The sequence below is a fragment of the Podarcis vaucheri genome, assembly GCF_965113315.1.
Source record: "Podarcis vaucheri genome assembly, chromosome: 7".
Lineage (NCBI taxonomy): Eukaryota > Metazoa > Chordata > Lepidosauria > Squamata > Lacertidae > Podarcis > Podarcis vaucheri.
Window position 1 is genome coordinate 11,371,077 of NC_138765.1, and position 17,341 is coordinate 11,388,417.

At 49.0% G+C, this 17,341-nt stretch overlaps 1 protein-coding gene across 3 annotated transcripts in view; it reads right to left on the bottom strand.

The window, feature by feature from the left end:
- The window catches only part of NECTIN2 (nectin cell adhesion molecule 2), a 106,901-nt gene that overhangs the window by 49,857 nt on the left and 39,703 nt on the right, over window positions 1-17,341 (bottom strand). For all 3 annotated transcript variants that reach the window (XM_082231187.1, XM_082231189.1, XM_082231188.1), the window contains exons 2-3: window positions 5,356-5,709; window positions 1,374-1,667 (exon numbers count right to left, since the gene is read on the bottom strand). In XM_082231187.1, coding sequence (XP_082087313.1) covers window positions 1,374-1,667; window positions 5,356-5,709 — 648 coding nt within the window. The remainder of the gene's footprint in view (window positions 1-1,373; window positions 1,668-5,355; window positions 5,710-17,341) is intronic.

A 17,341-nucleotide genomic window follows, 5' to 3' on the forward strand; every position in this document is an offset into this window, starting at 1 on the left:
CTGCGGGTTTGCAGCTTTGGGCAGCTTGGGGTGAAAAGGTGGGATACAAAACACACCCTCCAGGTATCATTCCCCTACCCCCTTCAACGTGCCTCCAAACTTGTGCTCCAACCACTAGGTGCCACTCCGCTACCCAAAGCTAGTGATGGAACCCAGGCATCCTAGTTTCCCACAGCTTGCAAAGCAATGCCTAACTTCAACTGCTCCCCATCCCACCCCCACCCCCACTCTCAGGGTGGTAGCGAATAATAACAAAAATAATTTCCAAGATTGTTCAAACCAGCATTCAAAGACCAATCCTCATTCACCTTCCCTTCCACATCCCAGGCCACTAAAAAGCAGGCATAGGCAAACTCCGGCCCTCCAGATGTTTGGGACTACAATTCCCATGATCCCTGACCACTGGGTCCTGTTAGCTAGGGATGATGGGAATTGTAGTCTCAAACATCTGGAGGGCCAGAGTTTGCCTATGCCTGACTAAAAGTGTAGGATTGTAAGTTTTTCCAGGGCCAGGAAATAAGAGCAGAGGAGTGAAGGCTGTGTACACACCAAACATTTAAAGCACATTCTGCACCCCCTCCAGAAAAAAGAACCCTGGGAACCATAGGTTACTGTCAGCATCGCCCTAGAGCCAGTGCGCCGACTGGACTCATGTACCTCAACCCCGACTGGCCTAGGCGAGCTGGGAAGCACCGCCAGAGACCTCCTTTCTCACAGGAACAGGTCACAGTGCTGTGGACTCACAGCTTAGAGCTGAGAGCACCAGATTCACTGTCTCAATAATACAGTCGTTGCGCAGCAGAGTTTTGCAGAGTCTTGCAGAGTATAAACCACTCGGAGAGCAGCTCTGTAGAATATCTTCCTTTTATTCTATAACTACAACGATGATACAAAACTATATACAGAGCTGAATATTCTAAGCATAAATCAATGCTACACTGAGAGTCTGCAGCTGCACTTAGCAGCAATCTTATCTCTAGGATCTCCAACACTCTCACTTTCTCCGATACACTGACTGACTGACTCTCTCTCTCACACACAGATATGTTGCTGGGCAGAATAAGTAGATAGGCAGGACACGCTTCCTCCTCTCTGGAGAGTCAGCAGAGACCATCAGGAGATCATCAGGAGATTCTTGGGTATGGGAGGGGTGAAATCTCCTCAGTTTCTCCTCACAAGAGCTACAATTCCCAGCCCCCTTAAACTGCAGTTCCCAGGGGTCTTGATGGAAGGGGACGGAGAACAGCCTTTAAATGAAAGGGGGGGGTTTGCACAGTCAACGTCTCCTGGGCTCTCTGAGCATTTTCCTCCGCAGGAGCCCACCTCGAGACCCTAGCCACCTCCAACCCCAAAGCCAGGCCGCCACCACTCACACAATATCGAAAGCACCACTGGAAGAGCTTCTGGCTGTGGTTGCGTCTTGTGCTCCACCATGCAGGTGATGCGCTGCCCGTTGGCTTCCTTGGTGGGCACCATGCGGTAGTAGCTGGTGACGGTGACCGTGCCGTCCGCGTTGGTCACCTCCGAGACGGTGGCGTTGCCGTTCAGCCCCGACTGCCACGTGATGCGGGCCGGCGGCTTCCCCCGGTCGGAGATGCAGACAGCCACAGGGAGTTCGAGGTTGCTAACCTTGACCTCCTGGGCTTCGGCCGTGTTTGTGGGCTTGGCTGGAAGAGAGGCAGAGGTTTGGGGTGAAACAGAGCGGAGGCCTGGACTGTGCCACTTTTGAAATGCGGGGAGAACGAAATCTGAGTGCATATGTTTGAAACTCCCTGGTGGCGGAAAAAACTACCCTCCACCTAGAAAGCTAGCGTGTCAGGGATCAAATCTTCTCCGCCAACTGGGGTTTTTTTTGCGGGGGAAAGGGGGTTCTCCCCAGTTAAGGAAGGTTGAAACATGTACTCCTTCCCCCCACAGCCGAAGAAAACGGTGACGTAATGGTTAGAGTGATGGACTAGGACCTGGGAGAGCAGGGTTCGAATCCCCACTCAGCCCTGAAGCTGACTGGGTGACCTCGGAGTGGTAGACAATGGTGGTAGACAATGGTAACACAATGAAAATGATAAAAAAATAAAAGCTCTCCCTGTTGATTTGACTGTACGAACTGGCGTAGTGCAGTAAACAGGGTTAATAAAAGGAGTGACTCCAAAGCTAATTGTTCTCTATCTAGACGCCTGGTTGCATGCAAGGGAGACAGAATTGAAGCGCCCTTTGCCTGTGCCTGGAAACGCAATGAACTGCCTAATAATAGGACGGCTCTGTCAAGGCTTCTGCTATTCATACGGGAGAAAGGGATTTGAAAGAGTCTTTTCCCACGTCCTGATTGGCGCAGATCAAGGGGAGGAGCTGCTGTTGCTGGCTCTCATCACCCTTTGCTCAGTTCAAAAGCGTGCCCTCTATTAAGGCCTATCAGCATCGAGTAAACATGAAACCTCCGTTCCGGCCACATTTCGAACCTTAGCTATTGCATCGGAAGAACTGCCGCTACCTGTAGATTCCCTGCAATTGAGGGTCATTTCCTCAGTGTTCGCCAGCTACTCCACTGCAACACTTTCAAGCTGTTATGCTGCCACTCCTAGCTCTAAAGTGATTAAATTAGTTTGGATTTCTCTTCTTCCAGTAAAAGATAATGCTGGCAGGAGAAATCTGTGCGAGCGGCGAAAGTTATGCAGATCTACCCATGGCCTGACTGGCACACGTTTCCAAGGTTTCCCCATCATCACAGGGTCTAGAATCTCCATAATCTTTAAAGGCTAATTTTTTTTTTAATGGACTCTTCAGTGCTCCAGGCAGAAAGCATGCATGCCTGGTTTATAGCTGTGCAGATTCCTGCACTAGAACATTAGAATTATGATGCCTTTATGCAGTCGTACCTTGGAAGTCGAACACCTGAGTTCTCGGATGTTTTGGCTCCCGAACGCCGCAAACCTGGAAGTGAGTGTTCTGGTTTGCAAACTATTTTTGGAAGCTGAACATCTGATGGGGCTTCCATGACTTCCGGTTGGCTGCAGCTTCCTGCCATGCTTTGGTTTCCAAACATTTTGGAAGTCGAAATGTATACTTCCGGAACGGATTCCATTCAACTTCCGAGGTATGACTGTATATACAGTTCAGCACTCTAATTGGTGTAACTTATTCTGGTCTTGCTACTCACGAGGAGGGGCAAGGCAATAAAGCCCCCACAACCCCCCCTCCAAAAAATATCCCATTACAGTGGTACCTCGGGTTAAGAACTTACCGTATTTTTTGCTCTATAAGACTCACTTTTTCCCTCCTAAAAAGTAAGGGGAAATGTGTGTGCGTCTTATGGAGTGAATGCAGGCTGCGCAGCTATCCCAGAAGACAGAACAGCAAGAGGGATCGCTGCTTTCACTGCACAGTGATCCCTCTTGTTGTTCCTTCTGAGATTCAGAATATATTTTTTTTCTTGTTTTCCTCCTCCAAAAACTAGGTGCGTCTTATGGTCTGGTGCGTCTTAATGGAGCGAAAAATGCGGTGATTCATTCTGGAGGTCCATTCTTAACCAGAGGTACCACTTTAGCTAATAGGGCCTCCTGCTGCCGCCACCACACGATTTCTGTTCTCATCCTAAAGCAAAAAGTTCTTAACCTGAGGTACTATTTCTGGGTTAGCGGAGTCTGTAACCTGAAGCTTCTGTAACCTGAGGTACCACTGTATTCTGCCACCTCGAAACACCGTCAGCTTTATGCCTCCACGTAGATTTTGAGGCTGCAGCATCTACAAAAACGGTGCCCCCACCCCACCCCGGTCTTTTAAAAATGCATACCAAGAGCTTTTGTAAGCAGGATTTGTCACCCAGCTCCACACTGCGCTGCTGCAGAAATCACAGAACACACAGCCCTTGCTTTTTAAAAGGAAAAACCCCTCAGAGATAGGTCATCCGAGGAACTCTCAATCTAATGAGACCTCAAGGTAGAAAAGATGGGGGGGGAGTGGGAATCCCCCACCCCCAGGAGGTCCGTCCATGCTCAGATTAAAGGCAAAGAGAGTCCTAAATGACAGTCCAGCGAGTTTATTGCTGAGCCATGCAAGAAAACTGCAGTAATTTGAGCACGAAGCCCTGTTGGGTCTCCGTTGCCCAAAGCCCTTTTGGGTTTGTTTGTTTTTTCTCCCTGCTGCAAAGCAGCCTATTCGGTAGGGACTTATTACCGCTGTTATTACGCTCCCTGGTTGCGGAACATTACAACGAATTGCCCATAATTAATTCGAGGAATCGGGACACGGCGCTACCTCGCAACACAGGGGCGCGCGAGCCGGGGAAAGCGTTTAAGAGGCTCGGTTCAGAAATGGCCCCGAGGAAGCAATTTAAAAATGTGCAGATTCCCCTCCCGTCAGAATACTGCCAGATGCAGGCAATTTGCATCTCCAAAAATAACAGGCAGAATGAGCCAGAGTCCTACTTCCCAGTTCTGGGAAGGACAGATCGGGGGGGGGGGGGAGCACGACTCCACAGGCCTAACCAGCACCCTGCACAACATCACCCAGAATATTCTTCAGTTTGGTGGTTAGAGGGTTGGGCTAGGAGCCTAACGAAGGGGGAGGCTCTGGGCTAGATCCCTGCTTAGGTCACAAAGCTCGCTGATTGACCCCTATCCAGGACTAAACTTCCTTACAGGGGGAAAGGCATGCAGAAGGAAGCAGCCCATTGCAAACTCTGAACTCACCAAACATCCCGTATACAGTCGTACCTCGGACGTCGAACGGAATCCGTTCCAGAAGTCCGTTCACCTTCCAAAACGTTCGGAAACCAAGGCACAGCTTCCGATTGGCTGCAGGAAGCTCCAACTGGCTGCAGGAAGTTTCTGCAGCCAATCGGAAGCCGCGTCGGACGTTCAGGTTCCAAAGAACATTCACAAACCGGAACACTCATTTCCGGGTTTGCGGCGTTCGGGAGCCCAAACGTTCGACTCGCAAGTCGTTCGCGAACCAAGGTACGACTGTAGATGCTAAGTAAGGTGAGTTTAAGTTCTTTCTACCATTTAAGACATTTTTATACCGTCTTCCCACTGAAAATATCCAGGGCAGCGTAGAATTGGGCTGTTTGCCAAGGGTGGGGAATCTGTGGCCGCCCCGATGTTGCCGGACTGCAACTCCCATCATCCCTCACTGCTGACCCTTGTTGGCTGTGGCTGATGGGAGTTGGAGTCCAACAGCACCCCAAGGATCACAGGCTCTCCACCTCCAGCTTAAACAGGCATGGAAGCTCCCCTGGTGGGATGTGCTCTCTCTCACCCCAGGGTAGCCTGATCAGCTGCAGGGGTCTGCAGCCTCACCAAGCGAGGTTCGTAACAGGGGGTCCCACATTCGCCTTTCTGCAGATGGGTTTGCCCTTACCCAGTACGACCAGGTTGGTGATGCCACCTTCATTGCCCGAGGGGTATGTAGCGAACTCGCAGAAGTAGGTGCCCTCGTCAGCCATGCGCAGGGGGCCGATGATCAGCGTAGCGTCCTCCAGGGTCCGGGTTTTGAAGCGGAGCCGCCCGCGCTCCGTCTCCAACGGGTAGCTGGGCTCGTGGTCCGGGTGGAAGACGGCCACATTCTGCTTCCTGCCCGCGGCTTCCTGCATCCAAGTGACCTGGCTGACCTTGATCTCGTTGCCCGTCGGCGCAAAGGTGCACGGCAGGGTGACTTCCTGCCCCAGGTAGCCCGTGACCTCATCCAGGACTTTCACCCTCTGGGTGATGGCAGCTGAAAGAAGGGAAATGGCTAGTTAAGTAACGGGCCCAGCCACGGTTTTAAAGCAGGCTAGCGAACATCCCCTTGCCTTGATAGTCTCTTTGCTCCTCCCTCTTCACACCTCTTTGGGTTCTGGGAGACCAGTGGGGAAGGGAGCTGGTTGCAGCAGCAGGACTCATCTATGCCTCTTGGCCCCTACTCCTTCCCAGCCTCCTCTTCTGCCTCTAATTCTGGACTGCTCTCTGCCACAGACTCTTCCTGCTCACTAAACCCTGTTACCTCTTCAGCTTCCGACACCACCTCCTCCCAGTCTTCTCCCTCTGACCACTCAGCGTTGTCCCACCACCACCACCCGGCTCTGAGCCTTCTACCCTTGGGGGTTCCCTAGCTGGTGCCTCCCACCGCTCTCTTGCCTCCTGCCAATCCATGAGACCTTCGGGTATAGGGCGGTATAGAAATAAAATAAATAAATAAATAATATCATGGCAAAGAATGAGAACTAAAGAAGCTGAAGCCCAGCGCATATGAGACAGAAATTCTGTTAGTAAGAGGTCTTGAACTCAGATAAAGTGTGTCCGGCCAGCTGTGGAAGGAGCTGCAATTCCCCATCCCCAAAGGATCACATTTGCAGCTTGGAGCAGGGTGGGTTTCTCTTGGATCCAGTTCTGTCACTGGAAGCCCAAGTGGCCATCCAGATGCCCAGCTACACCCCTATCTGGACACAGATAACCTGGCTTGCATACCTTTCAAATGTTTAAAGTGTCTGCTCACATGCATTGTCTAGTTACAGCTTTGTTAGGCAGGGATGGGGAACCAGATATTGCTGGGAGTCCAACTTAGGGTTACCAGACGTCCCCGGTTCCTGGGAACAGTACGCGATTTGCAATTCTGTCCCCAGACAAATTCCGTCCCCGGAACGTCCCCAGATTTGCAAATCTGTTCTCGGGAAACGTGGCCGTGGCAGCCTCAGCAGTCCAGAACCGAGTCTGTTAGCGCAGTTGGTTCTGGCTGGCTTTAGGAGCTGCTTGCTGCTCTCTGCCGTGGTGCCCACCATTTTTCCTGTGCCACGGCAGCGAGCAGCTCTTGAAGCCAGCCAGAGCCAACTGCACTACCAGGCTGGCCCCTCCTGGGCAACGCCCACCCGCCCGTGACTTCCAAGCCTCCCCTGATCTGTCAAAACAAAGGGGAAAGGGGAAGGAGATCAGGGAAGGCTTGGGAGTCATCGGCACATGGTGCGCCGTTGCCCAGTTTTTTAAAAAAACTGCACATTTATGTTTTGCAGGGTGCGAACGAAGGGCTTTGCACCTTTATACAATATGCATGTGTGCTTGGGCCCAGGGTCTTTTGCCTCACCATCCCCACTACTGACTCCCTGTTGCTACTCAGCTTTTTTAAAAAAAGTGTCCCCGGATTCACTGAAAAAAATCTGGTAACCATAGTCCCACTCCCATCAGCACCTGCCAGCATGGCTCACGGTGAGGAATGATGGGAGTTGGGAGTCCAGCAACTCTGTAGACTCACAGGTTTCTCAGTCTTTGCACCATATTCCCTCTGCTGCAGAGAGTAGCAACTCAGGCTGAGAGCCTTGCCTAACGCCTCCTTGGTGAGTGACTAGCGGAGACGAGATTCGAACCGGGGTGAGATTCGAACCAGGGGTTTCCTCGCCATCTGGGAAGCATGTGAAAACTGACAATGCAATAAAGGAAGCCCAACGTCTTCCTGCCATTATCTAGAGGGGAAGGAGAAGCGGTGATGCAGGCGGCCCCCGGGATTTCAGGCGGTCCCCGGGAAGGGGGAGCAGCAAGCTGATCGGCAAACAGATGGAGGAGAAGCTTCGGCATCTGCAGACTGGCTTGTGGTTCTGCCTACAGTGAAATACTGCTGCATAATGCAGAACAAGCGGAGCTCGGCGGCAAAGAGAGGGAGAAAAAGAGCAAATGTGGTATCAGGTGCAGGATTCAGCTCCAAGGATTTCAAGCCCTAGTTTGAAGTGAGAAAGAGGCCTCATGGCTGCAAGACAGAGCCTGGGAGCATGTAGGTCGCGCCTGTGCAAAAGCCTCAGAAGGGAGTGGGGCTGTGCATAATTTTGGGAGAGAGGAATTGGATTTTAGTTCCTTTCCCCTTTCCACAAAGTAAAATTATGCAAGGGAAAAATTCCAAGTTTTGCTGGTTCGTATACAGTGGACACTCTGGTTGCGAACGTGATCCATGCGAGATGCACGTTCGCAACCTGCAGCACCCGCAACCCGCAGCAGCACGTTTGGGCACACGCGGGTTGCGATTCGACGCTTCTGCGCATGCGCGACCGCCGAAACCCGGAAGTAACCTGTTCCGGTACTTCCGGGATTCGGCAGTCCGTAACCCGAAAAAACACAACCTGAAGCGTGTGTAACCCAAGGTATAACTGTACTTTCGACCAGCTTCCCCCAACGCGGTGCCCTTCTGGTTTTTTTTGGACTGCAACCCCCATCAGTGGGGTATAATTGCTTTTTTAAAAAAGATACAGCAAAACAGAACAAAAAAATTCTGCTCCAAGAAAATCTGGATTCTGCAATCTGTCTCAAGTAGTCTATCCCAACCTGATGCCCTCCTTGCGTTTTGGACTACAACTCCCATCAGCCCCAGCTGGAGAGGAGGGGAGGCAGGAGACAGAGATGAGGCCGACTGCTGGAGAATCCAGGGAGTCTCCCCCTCCTGCTACAACCAGCTCCCCTCCTCTGGTCTCCCAGAACACACAGAGAAGTGAAAAGAGCAGAGGAGAGACTGGTGGCACACAGACACAGTCTCAGATTGCTTGGTGGGTGAACCTTGGAGACTTAGGCAGCTGTGGGAAGTCAAGGACCTTCAGTGCTCACAACTGCCTCATAGGGGCAAGACCTCCTGAGAAGAGCTCTAGGCCTGTGATGTTTTGGTTTCTCTAAATAAAGAGTTAAACTTCACTGACACATGATTCCTACTTCTGACACTAACTCCAGGTTTGTCCTCATCATCAGGGGAGGCTAAAGGCTCAAAGGGGCATGGAGGATCTGTTCCGGGCTGAAAGTATTGCCATTACAGTGTTACCTCGGGTTACGTACTTAATTCGTTCCGGAGGTCCGTTCTTAACCTGAAACTGTTCGTAACCTGAAGCACCACTTTAGCTAATGGGGCCTCCTGCTGCCACTGTGCCGCTGCTGCACGATTTCTGTTCTCATCCTGAAGCAAAGGTCTTAACCCAAGGTACTATTTCTGGGTTAGCAGAGTCTGTAACTTGAAGTGTATGTAACCTGAAGCGTATGTAACCCGAGGTACCACTGAATATCGCCTCTGGTCATTATGTGGCCACAGGAACAGCCACATTCAATGCCAGGGCAACGCATGCCAGAGCATGGCTCAGCGTCTCAGGCCCATGTGACAGAGGCCCGCGCCAAACAGCTGCCACATCCACCCAACCAACCCAACAGCACTTTGCGCACCGCATAAAAAAATCTGTGAGTAATATCTGATAGCCACCTCTTAATCATGGGGTTGCAATGGAAAGCCAGACAAGTCAGGCGGAGTTGATCCGCCCTTCCAGAACAAGGTGGTGCTGCAGCAGCAGCTGTCTCTGACAGAACCACACGCACTGGGCCCACATGTGCAGGAAATGTGCCAACATTTTGCCCAGCTTGAGAGTTCTTTGCACTCAAAAAGGCTCGTTTCCCAACTGCAAGTCCAGAGGTAGCGTTATTATCAATCTACGATGGGGTGGAAGGTTCCTAGCCTGCGAAGGACTTGCTCACAAATTTATTGACAGCTGCACGAATTATGATAGCTAGGAAGTGGAAACGACAAGGTGAATATAAAATGGAAGAATGGTATAAAGAGGTGTGGCATATAAGCTATTAATGATAATTTAACATGCGCCGTTAAGGTAAGATGGGGAATACGCAGGAGAAATTATTCTGAGGAGATATGGAAGGTGTTTGTAGAATTTGTACTGTTAAAATGGAAAGGGGTCAAACCATCGCAAGAGGTGTTGAAATTTTGGGAGGTCGGATAGTTACAATGGAATGGTCCCGGTGGTGGGGTGCACATTTTTATTTTTATTTATTTATGATTATTACTTTGTCAAAACAGAGGTTCATTTCACAACAGTCTAGGTTTGCATGCCAAACGCACAGATTCCTTTACCTGAAAATTAATGTTATAAAGAGAGGGGGAGGGAGGACGGAACTGTGCTGATAACATCACTACAAGCATTAGACACTGAAGAGATAATCGCAACAAACACTCTTAAAAGCACCGTTGTTCTTTCCAGGAGTGGAAATATCCTAACCTTGCCAAGAATCCTGTCCCATCCTCCCTTTAGAACAGGGTTGCTCAAGTCTCCAAGAGGCTAATTTATTAAGCAGCAGCCTGGCTCCTGGCGGAGGAAGGATGGGATAGAGATTTTTTTTAAAAAAAAAGTCTCTCAAACTTTTCCCAACACAGCCAGGGAGGTTAAAAATAAATAAATAAGCAGCTGAAAGAAGTTTGACAACAGTATGTAAACACATACAATATTCCTGCTGCTATATACAACCTTTAAGGCAGGGATGGTGAACCTGTGACCCTCCAGACCAGGGGTCAGCAACCTTTTTCAGCCATGGGCTAGTCCACCGCCCCTCAGACCATGTGGTGGGCTGGACTTTATTTTGGTGAAAAAAATCAATGAATTCCTATGCCCCACAAATAACCCAGAGATGCATTTTAAATAAAAGCACACAACAAGATAGATAAATAAATAGATAAGATAGATATTTTTTTTTTTATTGTCATTGTCTGTATATACACAGTATACACAACAACGAAAATCAAACACCCACCCAGAGACCGGATTCACATATACATTTGCACGTATTCCGACACTCTCATTCTATTCAAACATAATCTATAGAAACATAAAATCCAGAATATAACATAACCTGTTAAGGCATAACATAACCTAACACCTAAAGCATAACCTAAAACCTATCTCATTCCTTCCTGCTCTCTGCTTGCTAAACCTTGCAACTTTGCAACAACAAGAAGAACAATCTTTATTACGGTCCACAGACCCAACAAATCGTTACAAAGCAATACACAATTCATACAGCCTACCTCCAGGTCAAACAAGCATTTTGTTCAGAATATAGGGATCATTGGTTCTTGCAACCACTGATAAAAACTTTGCCACTGCTAATGTTCTAGCATTTGACACATTCTACTCAAGTAAAAACACACTGATTCCTGGACCGTCCATGGGCCGTATTGAGAAGGCGATTGGGCCGCATCCGGCCCACAGGCCTTAGGTTGCCTACCCTACCCCTGCTCTAGATCCTGCCATATATGGGAACGGGGCCTTTTCTGTGGTGGCTTCCTATTTGTGGACTGCTCTCCCCAGAGAGGCTCGACTGGCTCCATCACTACATCTTTAGGCACCAGGCAAAAACATTCCCATTTACCCGGGACTTTGGCCATTAAACAATCTATGACTGTTGGTATGGTCCACCCCACCCCACCCCGGTTGTTTTATTGCATTTTATTATCATACTATGCAAATTATGTTTTTAATGTTAAGACCTTGGGCTAAGGAGTGGTATATAAATCAAATTAAGAGCAACAACATCTGGCGGCGTGCCTGTGGTTGGGAAGATTTAAAAAACTTGAACAGATCGGTCCCCTCCCACCCACTGAACATTTCCAAGGAACGTTCATAAAAATCCCAATTTGTAATGTTGCTGGCATCCGTCTGCCTCAACAGACAATGGAGTGCACCTCCGAGGGTGAAGACAAATAGCTGCATTAGTAGCACTGGAGTGACGTCCGTGGGGTGAAAGTCTGGGCAGCGTATATGGAAGTCCTGGCCTGCCCTGATGACAAGACCACCACCCTTGGCTCTGCTGGTGGGGTCACAAATAATTCACTAACAGGGAAGGTTAGGGAAGCTTTTATTGTTTGACGGACTATTGTATTTTAATACAGTTGGTACCTCGGGTTAAGTACTTAATTCGTTCCGGAGGTCCGCTCTTAACCTGAAACTGTTCTTATCCTGAAGCACCACTTTAGCTAATGGGGCCTCCCACTGCCGCCGCGCCGCCGGAACACAATTTCTGTTCTCATCCTGAAGCAAAGTTCTTAACCCGAGGTACTATTTCTGGGTTAGCGGAGTGTGTAACCTGAAGCGTATGTAACCTGAAGCGTATGTAACCCAAGGTACCACTGTATACTGTTGTAAGCTGCCCAGAGTGGCTGGGAAAACCCAGCCAGATGGGTGGGGTGTAAATAATTAACCATTATTATTATTATTATTATTATTATTATTATTATTATTATTAGTGGAACACTTTGACCGTGTATATACAGCCCAGCTGTAAGGCCCAAACTTGTGTGGCTGCACCACAGTGCCTCAACGCACATCCGTGATTGGACAAAATGGAATCATCCCACAATACACTGCTCCGATACAGGTTCAAAAAGCAGGAACACTGCAGACCAGGGGTCAGGAAGCTGCGTCCCTTGGGACATGGTTGATTACAACTTCTGCAATCCTTGACCAATGGAGAGTTGGTGGCTCCCCATCCCGACCCCAGGAAGGATGCAAAATGGGGATTAAGCATGGAGAAAGGATGCTTCTGGAAGAAGGGACAACTCTAAACCACTGCAAAACTAGCAAAAAGGGGGTTGCTTCTGTTCTCTGCGCCGAAGCGGCGCTGCTGAATCACTGACTGTCAGATTCAGGTTAGCAGGAACCTTTTGAGAATCCCAGGCTGTCCAAGCACCACTCGGCAGACGAGGATCTCTTCCGACGGGCAGGCCATGAATAAGTAAAAGGAGGAGAGTGTGCAGTTTGCAAAGTGCTGCCACACTCTGCCCCTGGAGGGTGAAGCACACTCGAACGGCACACACAGGCCAAGCAAGCCGCAGATGCGCGCAGAGAGGGGACTCTTAGCACCAGCATTTGGGCTGCCTGGGTTACAATAGCAAATCGAGACATGCTCCATTTAACACACACTCCTGCGCCCTTTTTGTTCAATGCACTCACTGGCTAAATGGCGAAAATGGATGCTTCCCCCAGGATGCAGTCACCAGAGAGAGAGAGAAATATAAGCAAACTTACAGACCCTTAAGGTTGCAATGTGTGCTTCAGCCCTCTGCACCCCGGGAGTGCTGCATAGATGTGTATGAATGTGAACTTTGCACTAATTCACCCAAAAAGCTAAACATCTGCATCAAGAGCACCTGTTGCAAAAGACCTAACTCCAGCGCTCTTCTCACCGAAAGCCATGCACAACCAAATGAAGTCTGCATTTTGCTGTTCATGTTTTGATTCTGCTTCTGGAGCGAAAAAGCTATACAGTGGCACCTTGGTTCTCAAACTTAATCCGTACCGGGAGTCCGTTCGATTCCGGAAACCATTCAGAAGCCAAGGCATAGCTTCCAATCAGCTGCAGGAGCTTCCTGCACTCAAGCAGAAGTGTGTCAGACGTTCAGCTTCTGAAAAACGTTTGCAAACTGGAACACTTACTTCTGGGTTTGCAGCGTTTGGGAGCTGATTTGTTCGGGAGCCAAGCCATTCGAGTTGACCACAAACTTGACATGAGCCAACAGTGTGACGCGGCAGCTAAAAAAGCCAATGCAATTCTGGGATGCATCAATAGGAGTATAGCATCTAGATCAAGGGAAGTAATAGTGCCACTGTATTCCGGTCTGGTCAGACCTCACCTGGAGTACTGTGTCCAGTTCTGGGCACCACAATTCAAGAAGGACATTGACAAACTGGAACGTGTCCAGAGGGCAACCAAAATGGTCAAAGGCCTGGAAACGATGCCTTATGAGGAACGGCTAAGGGAGCTGGGCATGTTTAGCCTGGAGAAGAGGAGGTTAAGGGGTGAGATGATAGCCATGTTCAAATATATAAAAGGATGTCACATAGAGGAGGGAGAAAGGTTGTTTTCTGCTGCTCCAGAGAAGCGGACACGGAGCAATGGATCCAAACTACAAGAAAGAAGATTCCACCTAAACATTAGGAAGAACTTCCTGACAGTAAGAGCTGTTCGACAGTGGAATTTGCTGCCAAGGAGTGTGGTGGAGTCTCCTACTTTGGAGGTCTTTAAGCAGAGGCTTGACAACCATATGTCAGGAGTGCTCTGATGGTGTTTCCTGCTTGGCAGGGGGTTGGACTCGATGGCCCTTGTGGTCTCTTCCAACTCTATGATTCTATGATTACCAAGGTACCACTGTACAAGGCTTTGAATCCCTGTAAACATACACGTACCACACAAAATCACAAAATGTCCCAACCGTAGGGCTGGGCGATATCTGGTTTGCAACATCGCGACATATCACCAGCTAAACATCACAATATATTGATATATCACAATGCCTGAAATAAGGATGGAGCTATGTAGAAGCATTTGCTGACTTCACGGTTTTCCCCACATTGTGATTTTTACATAGCACACACACGCACATCATGATTCGCAATACATTGCCGGATCGAAAAATTAGGAAACTGATATTACAATACGGATTTCAAACAGGTTTTTGAACAACCTATTGATACATCGCCCAGACCTTCCCAACACAAGCGGCAAGTAGATTCCACCAGACGGCGTTCACACACTTTCGAAACTCAGCGCGCACACACACACACCACAGCCACAGGGACTAGAAACTTTAAAAAATAATAATGAAGCAGAGTCAAAGAATACCAAGTTCATCATCAGGTACCAAAACCCAGTTCTGGCAGGTGACATGGGATCAACACAGCCCTGCTTATTCCCTTTCGAGGCACACAGCTCTCCCAAACTAAAATTAATCCCATAAAACTAGCTACCCTTGAATTACTCAGCACAACCTTTTGTCTCAAAAGAGTGAGATGAGCTATTCCAGAGAGGCTAGGGAGGAGAGACCCAGGCTGCATTCGCAGTAATAATAGAAGCACTTAGTATTTACATTGCTCAAAGCACTTTGCATATATTATTATCTCCATAATCCTCACAATAAGCCTGTAGATAATACTGACCTATCCTCCCCATATTGCAGTGGGGAGGGAGTGGGGGGGGGAGGACACCAAGGACCAGAAATGGCAGCTTCCCTAAGGTTACCCAGAGAGAGTTCATGGCCAGGCTGAGATTTCAACCGGGGACTTCCAGCTCATAACCATTATGGCTCAAACTAATGCTTAGCTTAGGTGTGCTTCGCGTTATTGTTTATGAAAGGATTTGACCGGAACGTTTTATGTGTTTCCTTAATAATATACTGGCAGGAACGATGTGCAACTCAACAGTTCGCATCTGCTGCCCGCAAATGCTAAAATACCCATTTTTATAAGCTTCACCTGGCGCCACGGCCACTCGCTCCCCACCACCGACATGCCCAGCAGCGGACATGACACTTCATTCTCTGCCCCCCACAAAAGACCATAAGCAGCGACAGGCCAGATGGAGAGTGTCTGGCTACAGCCGAACCACAAGAACAGCATGGCACACATTGCAGAATAAAGGTGGAGGGGGGGTGGGAAGAGTTAAGGTGACCCAGTTTTAGGGCAATCTAAAAGAGGGATGGGGCCTGCGCCACATAATGGCCATATTCACATCAGGGCAGCAGATTTGGGAGGGACCGTTTCAGAGCGGCAAACTGTTTGGCATGTTATGTTTGCTGCCTCAAGACGCCAAAATGTCTTAAGCTATCGCACACAGGCAGGATTAAGCAAGGGTATCGGCTGGATACTTCAAACCAGTGTTATAAACTCACAGCGCTATTTTTCTTTTCTAGAAAAAGATATCGGAGCTCACTACGAATAAGAGAAATTCCGTTCTCTTATAAAGGCAGTGGTGCCCACCTGAGAGGTGTCGGAACAGAGTTCAGTCAACTTCTGGCTGAAAATAAGCCCTGGAAACTCATAGATATAGAAGGTGATAATCACTAAAGGGCACCATAAATGCTGAACATGGCACCCTAAACGTAGGTTATGGTGCTTACGGAACAATTCCCCTCCCCAGCAAGGTTTATTCTTACTCTTATTAATTTCATTTCTATACCACTTAATATTTTAAAGGGGGGGAAATCTCAAAGCGGCTCACAACACATTAAAACATCAAATTAAACAATCCAGAATAAAACAAATTCAAGCTTCAGATCCTTCTCGCAGTGCCATGTTGCTTTCTCCCTATTTATTTAACTACTTAGTTTATAGAGCCGGCTCATAGCAAAAGTACTCTAGGAAGGCAGTGTGGGCGAGTGGTTAGAGTGTCGGACGCAAACCTGGGGAATCAGGGTTCAAATCCCCACTCAGTCCTGACGCTCACGGGGTGACCTTGGAGTCAGTCACAGCCTCTTAACCTACCTCGCAGGGTCGTCGTGGGGATTAACTGAGGAAGGGGGCCTGAATCATGTGCTTCCTGGGAGAAAGGTGGGATACGTGCGCAATAAATGAGCTCTTCTGCTGACCTGCTTAAGAAAGCTGGAGGGGCCAGCCAGATGGCTTGAGAGCAATACATGTGAAAAGGATCTAGGAGTCTTGGTGGACCACAAACTTGACATGAGCCAACAGTGTGATGCGGCAGCTAAAAAAGCCAATGCAATTCTGGGCTGCATCAATAGGAGTACAGCATCTAGATCAAGGGAAGTAATAGTGCCACTGTATTCTGCTCTGGTCAGACCTCAGCTGGAGTACTGTGTCCAGTTCTGGGCACCACAGTTCAAGAAGGACACTGACAAACTGGAACGTGTCCAGAGGAGGGCAACCAAAATGGTCAAAGGCCTGGAAACGATGCCTTATGAGGAACGGCTAAGGGAGCTGGGCATGTTTAGCCTGGAGAAGAGGAGGTTAAGGAGTGATATGATAGCCATGTTCAAATATATAAAAGGATGTCACATAGAGGAGGGGAAAAGGTTGTTTTCTGCTGCTCCAGAGAAGCGGACACGGAGCAATGGATCCAAACTACAAGAAAGAAGCTTCCACCTAAACATTAGGAAGAACTTCCTGACATTAAGAGCTGTTCGACAGTGGAATTTGCTGCCAAGGAGTGTGGTGGAGTCTCCTACTTTGGAGGTCTTTAAGCAGAGGCTTGACAACCATATGTCAGGAGTGCTCTGATGGTGTTTCCTGCTTGGCAGGGGGTTGGACTCGATGGCCCTTGTGGTCCCTTCCAACTCTATGATTCTATGATTCTAGATGGAGATGTCCATCATCAGCCTGGCCCACCCAGAGTTCTCCACGTGGTTGCAATTGGACCCATGCCAGTCACAAAATGCTCCTGGCTAATTTCTAACACTGCTCCCAATACCTAATAGAGCACCATAGAGAAGGACGACAAAGCCATCCCCTCCCTCTCCAAATCGGTGTTGTGTGTCCTTGAAATCCAAGCCTTCCAGGGGTACAGGACTCTGCCCGTCTGGCAGGCTGCCTCCTGGGGAACTTTGCTTACATCTTGTACTACAACGTCCCACGTGGCTCAGGTATGTTGCAACACACATCCCGTTTTTGACCGTGAGGTGGGGGGGACGACAAGCAACAAGGAAGTGTTCACCCCAGAGGCAGCGCGAGATGCGTGTGTTGGAGAAGAGGAGTTTGGTATGGAACATTTCAACTAATAAGCTCTTCACACTTCACAGCCCAGCAGAAACAGGTTAGGGAAGCCATTTCCCACTCGTGCGG